This window comes from Mauremys mutica, chromosome 11 (assembly GCF_020497125.1).
Source record: "Mauremys mutica isolate MM-2020 ecotype Southern chromosome 11, ASM2049712v1, whole genome shotgun sequence".
Lineage (NCBI taxonomy): Eukaryota > Metazoa > Chordata > Testudines > Geoemydidae > Mauremys > Mauremys mutica.
Window position 1 is genome coordinate 48,093,006 of NC_059082.1, and position 6,000 is coordinate 48,099,005.

General features: G+C 44.3%; 1 protein-coding gene across 1 annotated transcript in view; it reads right to left on the bottom strand.

The window, feature by feature from the left end:
* Positions 1-5,565, bottom strand: part of JPT2 (Jupiter microtubule associated homolog 2) — a 31,047-nt gene extending 25,482 nt beyond the window's left edge. Inside the window, exon 1 of the mRNA XM_044980278.1 lies at positions 5,413-5,565. Coding sequence (XP_044836213.1) covers positions 5,413-5,456 — 44 coding nt within the window. The 5' untranslated portion in view covers positions 5,457-5,565. The remainder of the gene's footprint in view (positions 1-5,412) is intronic.
* Between the last annotated feature and the right edge of the window lie 435 nt (positions 5,566-6,000).

Genomic DNA, 6,000 nt, shown 5'->3' on the forward strand with positions numbered 1-6,000 from the left:
AGTTCCAGTCTGTTACAAAGTGGGGGGGGGGGGGAGGGCGGCAGAAAGTTCCCCTTTTGTGTTCAGAGCAATTTCTTCCATCAAAATAAGCCTTTGTTGCATTTTGCTTTCACCGGTTTCATTAATTTTTTACACTTCCTAGTCTCACTGTGAACACCAGTTTACTGAACCCCTTCCATTTGCTGAGATTTTTAGCTACAGACTCAAACACAACAGGTAAGGCCTTTTGCTCATGATGTATCAGGTTCGAGTTTAAGGTTGAATTTGTCACAATGCTAAGCTAATCAGTTCTCCAGCTGAGTGAGCTATATTTTTCTAGCTATTTTAAAAAGAACTAAATTGCTATCAAAACATACATAAGAAAACCATGTTAGAAAGAGTCAGCTTTATCTAAGCGCTGTATTTACACAAAGCCAACTTATGGCTTGAGGTCATTTGAGTGACCAAAAACCATAAACACAGGAGCTGGGGGAGGAATTTCTGTAAAGAAGAGCAAATGAGGACATACCAAGACACTAATGGAGCCGGTTAAAAGATTTACTTTTTGTGGTCTTGTTCTTTTAAGAACTATAGCACTTTTATGTATGGCCAGAGGATGAGGGATAGAAAGGGAGAAGTCTAAGAATACTGCCAAAGATATACAGGAAAAAGAAATGCATAGCTTAATTTAGAAGTTATACATTGACTTAGAAGAAATTCCTGCTGTTAGAATTCTTGTTAGCATGCACATTTGCAGGAGAGCAAGGGTATAAACCCTCATTGTATTAAGAGGGTCAGTTTAAGTGTACTCCCAAATGGGACCATGCATTCCAACACCCTATTACATGGGAAACGAACCTAGGTTCTGTGGCAAGATTTCCTGATTCTGTGGCTGACTGGAAATTCTGCAACAGCTGATATTTAATTCATTAAAAGCCAAAAGCTTAAAATGAAGATTAATAGTCAATATATTAATCCCTTTGCTATTTTGACATTAAATTCAATATTATGCGGTCCTCACATTTTCAGCTATCAATATGACAATGATTTTTGTATTGATAGCTTCTGATGCAGTTATTCATTAACAGGAGCAAAACTGGAAGTTGCTAGTTGCACAGAGAGGCTGTTTGGGACTGTGGGATAATGTCATTTTTGCTAATATTAACCAGCAGTGACAAGTTCTCATTATTAGTCTTCAGTATACACCCCTCAAAGGTATTGTTCAGGCTCTCTGCTGATTTAGGCAGAAGCCAATGCACCTGTTATACTTAGGTCACATCTTCAATATTTACTTCAAAACAAAGAGGTCCAGAAAAAGTTTAAGTTAGAACCTACATTTGGTGCATTATTTATGACAAGTGGTGTTCCACAGTTGGAACTGGGAATGGAATACACCAGGAGACACTGCATGTGCTAACTACCCTCGCTCCAGAGCAGACTTCCCAAGGATAAAAATGGGATGTTTGCACAACACTAGAGGGTAGAATATAACCATTATGTAATAAATAAAAAGCTATTTACAAAGTTACTGCATTCAATAGATGGGAGAAATGATGCAGAGCACTTTTAGGAACATTTCTGCTTATGTGCATGCATTTGCTCAGTTTATATACACAACTGTGGTAGCTGCTCCCATAAATTCATACCCAAGTTAGCTAAATATAATAATCAGATTTCACAGTTAACACTCCCTTACAGCACTTGTGGAAGAAATCCTCCTCACTGAAGTTTCCCTAGTGAGCATGGGACCTAAGACATCAATTTCTGCAGTTCTTGTATTAAAAAAAAAAAAAAAAAAAAAAAAAAGTTTCTAGCCCTTTTAATTGCGAAGAACTTTCAAAAACATGAAGCAAAGCCCAACACTGGTTTACATGTCTTCAGGGATCAGACAGCTTCAGATACATGAAGTGTCAATTTACATGTCGTCATGTAAACCAAGTGGCAAAGTTTTCAGAGAGATCATTTTCACAGCAGCTAGTCAGAGCTCTGTGGACATTGTTTTGTTAAGACTGAGGCAGGCACTTTAGGGTTTGACAAAACCTTTGTCTTTCATGCATACTTTAAAACCCCCCCCTCCCCCCAAGAAAGACAAAAGTTTTGCTGACGCAAGTGGCAGCATGAACGTGGCTTTGTTGGCAAGAGCGCTCTCCTGAGGACAAAGTTAATGCTGCTCGCGGGGCTGGAAGTATTTTGTCGGCACATGCTGACTTTTAGCGACAAGGCTGTCTCAACACAGCCTTGTTGCTAAAAACTGCATGGTGCAGACAAGCCCTAAGTTACTTACTCATGGGTGGGGGGGGGGGGAAGAGGGGGATTAAATTGTGTGGGAGGGTAGTATAGCAAGGACTTCTTCTCAAGAGCCAGGAAGCTGGGGGAGAAGTAAGAAGACCCATTCCCTCACTGCAGCCAGAAGTCTTTGTACTTGAGAGAATAGAAAGGCTCTTTTCAATTGTGTAGCCCCTGCACCTTGCTGGTCTCCCCATACCTCATCTACATCTAACAAACAAATACAGATGTACAAGCTCCCAGAGATTAACAGGAATATAGGAACTGCTGCACTGGATCACTCCAGTGACCCATCTAGCCTAGTCTCCAATAACAAGAACCACATGCTTCAGAGAAATGCAACAAGTCCATTTTATGATTCTTAGAACTGTTTCAGGTTAAGAAAATGCTACAAACTATTTCCATTTGGACTGTTTTCTTTGCAGCCATAAAGGATAGAGGCTTTTTAAAAAGTGAAAGCTCACTTTCTGCAGAACCTGAATCTGTCATAGGTGTCAATGCTGGAAATAAGCTGGAGCTGGTCTACTGGCTGATAGTGTGACAAGTCATCTAGAGGAACAAAGTTAAACTCTTTGTACTGCTGTACTCATTTAAAATCCTTTATACACTTTTTTTTTTTAAGTAAGTCAGGGAGGGGACAAAGCATGGCACATTAGTTTTTACACTTCTAGGATTTAGGAAGTTGTCTGAAACATGAGTACATTTGAAGTTTGAATATCTGAAAGATGTGATGTGATAAGGACAGTATCTTCTTGCCACTTCAACTCCAACAGCTAGTTCTTTGAATGGAAGCTTCCAATACCTGATGTTTATGACAAAATGCAACATCTTTAAACCAGACCTCCAGCTTTACTATCTTTCATCATACCCAAGGAGTTTTTATTACTCATTAAATACTGCTTGCTAAGTTATAGCTTTTTAGTCCAGTAAGCAAGTAGGGGTTTTACTAAATACCTACTCCCAGAGAAACACAACGTTCTTCTGCTCTGCCATTATTGATTTAGAAGAGGCATCTTTGTGTTCCAAATCAATACACACCAGTCAGAGCAAGACTTTAGCTGCCAGGTGAAGAGAAGACAAGTAATGTACAAAGCAAAAAATAAATTAGTTCTAAAGGAAACTGAAGTTGGCACACACAGTTTTGTTGAAGATGCATAAGACAGAGCAGCACAGAACTACTATTACTGCAGCACCAAAAGCCAACCAGGAACGATGATTCAAAATGTATGGTAAAAAAGGTACTAAGTAATTCTTTGCCATAACTGCTTTTAAAATGATAAATCTCTCATTTGGATATTCTTTTGGCTCTATTACTTTAAAGATGATTTAACATTTAACAATGTGTACATTGCTATAGCAATCTGGGTGATGGTGAAGAACCATCCTTGAAGTAGGTTTCTTGTCTGGAAAGTTACTCAGACAGCAGCTTTAATATGAAAAGTTTTATAATGGTGTTCAGTGTGCCTCATTATATGAAATTACTAAAAAAATCACACTATGCAAAGAGTAGTTTTTACCTCCTTTTAGAGGCTTGCTGTCTTACAGAGAGTCTGTGTTAAGAGGATTTATTTTGCCATGCTTCCAGATGTTGATGATTGATTTTGAATTAGGCACACAAATAAAACAGGCCCCTAAACATGACAACGGCAAAGGGTATCTGTATTATCAATTAATAAATTGTCAGCATGCTGACTAGAATAAGTGTTGGGGGAAAAGTTCCATATGACTAGTGATGTGAATTTTTCTAAAAGCACCATTTGTTCATAGATACAGGAACCATCTCAGAGACCACAACAAAGCAATAGGGCATAGATCCAATATATGATGCACTGCAGCATTAGCAAATCAGATGCCTGCCTTATTTGAAGATCCACTCAAATAAGTGTTTGTGTTACTGTATCAACAGCTGAAGAAGATTTTGCCTTCCAAACGCAGTGTAAACACTGCCACGATACAGATTGTTTCTGCAACCACAGCTTCATGGTTTCTTATTAGAAGAGTTCTTCTCTACAGTCCAGACTCCATGCCATACGACCTATGAGTTACGAAGAAAACAGTTCCCAAGCTGCCAAAAGTGAAGACAGAAAACTCTTCAGGGGTTATACTGAGTGTGCAGTTTTCATGGCAGCCCTTCCAAATTCAAGTTATAGCTTATTTTGGACTTTGAAAGTTAGATAAACTAAAAGGGGCCTCATAATTTCCTAACTTTTTTAAAAAAAAGAAATTTAAACTGCAAATTCAAAAGTAAAACTAGTCTCCTTCCACCATATCACAAAGCCACGTGGCCTCATTGAGAAGGAAGGAAGGAAGCGTGCAGACACATTGTAAGGGTATTTGCTCATAAAGAAACTCAACATCCACTTAAATAAAGCTTGCTGCCGCACGGGATCTCTTCAGAGACATACACAGTACCAAACAGCATGATCCGTAAGCCAACCTATGGTAACCCTGAGGGAAGTGGCACCAGGTAGCCTGTCCCTTCTTCCAGGACTAGAATCCTTCCTAGGAGCCAGCGAGGGGCAGACCAGCAGTGTCATTCCCCATGGAAAGACTCCAGCAAGGAGTGGGGTCAGGATTCCTAGTCACCGACTCTCACATACCCAGCGCCGCCAAAGCCTGGTAGTAATCCGGGCAGGCACGAGAGCCGCCGGGACGTTCTCCGGCACACAGAACACGTGTTTACAGTGTCCAGCACAATAGGGCCCCATTCCCTAGAGCAGCCTCGAGATGCTACTGTAATCGGAACTACTGGAGCTTCCCGTCCTCCCCCCACGCCCCGCCACGCCCAGGCCAGGCCAGCGCACTGCAGGCAGCCATAGAGGGTAAGCGCCCGGCCCCTTCAAACGAGAGCGAGCACTCACCTCGCCCCCTCCAGGCAGGGACAAGGTCACCCCGCCCTGCCCACGGTCACATGCAGGAGCCCGAGGAACTGAACCCAGGCGTCCTGCCTCCGCCCCTGGCGGTGGGGGGAGGGTAACACCCAGCTAGGGGAAGCGGGGTATGGGCGCCGTCCCTGGAGCGACCCCGCAGCCTCCGCCCGCCCGCCCAGGAGGCCTCCCCAGTCCCCAGTGCCGCTCCCCGCGGGGCAGAAGCCTGCGCTCCCTGCGCCCCGCCCTGGGGAAGGCAGGGCCCTGCCACCGCAGGTACCTAGAGCTGGGCTTGGCGGACTCGGCCTCCGGCCCCTGGAACATAGCAGCAGTGAGCCGGAAAATCGAACGCTGCTGACTCCACTCCGCGGCTCCCTCTCGCTGGCGGAGCTCGTTCCGGCAGCCTAGACAACAGGTAGCTCCCCGGCCCGCCCTTCTAACTCATTGGCTGGCCTGTCCGCCAATCACGTCGAGCAGCCTACCACACGCAGCACACTTGAGCTGGTACCCGCCCACCCGACCTGGGAGGGAAGCTTTAAAACAACCGCTCCGTGGCTCACCCTGCCCCCCTGCCCATTGGAGCAGTCACCTGCCAGTCAGGAAAAGCCGCGCGGCCATTGGGCAAAGTGTGGGGCTAGGACCAGGAGGGCAACCCTCGATATTTAACGGGACAGGTCTAGGCGCTTCCCCCCTTCTCTGTTCCTTAAAGAAGGCCTGTCCCTAGGATTCTTCCCCAGCCTGCCCAGGGCAGGGGATCTGGAGCCACGCTGGGACCCGGATACAGGAGACACCAGGTGGATGAGGTGATATCTTTTATTGGACCAACTTTTGCAGGTGAGCAGGACCGGCTCAAGGCACCAGCAAAGCA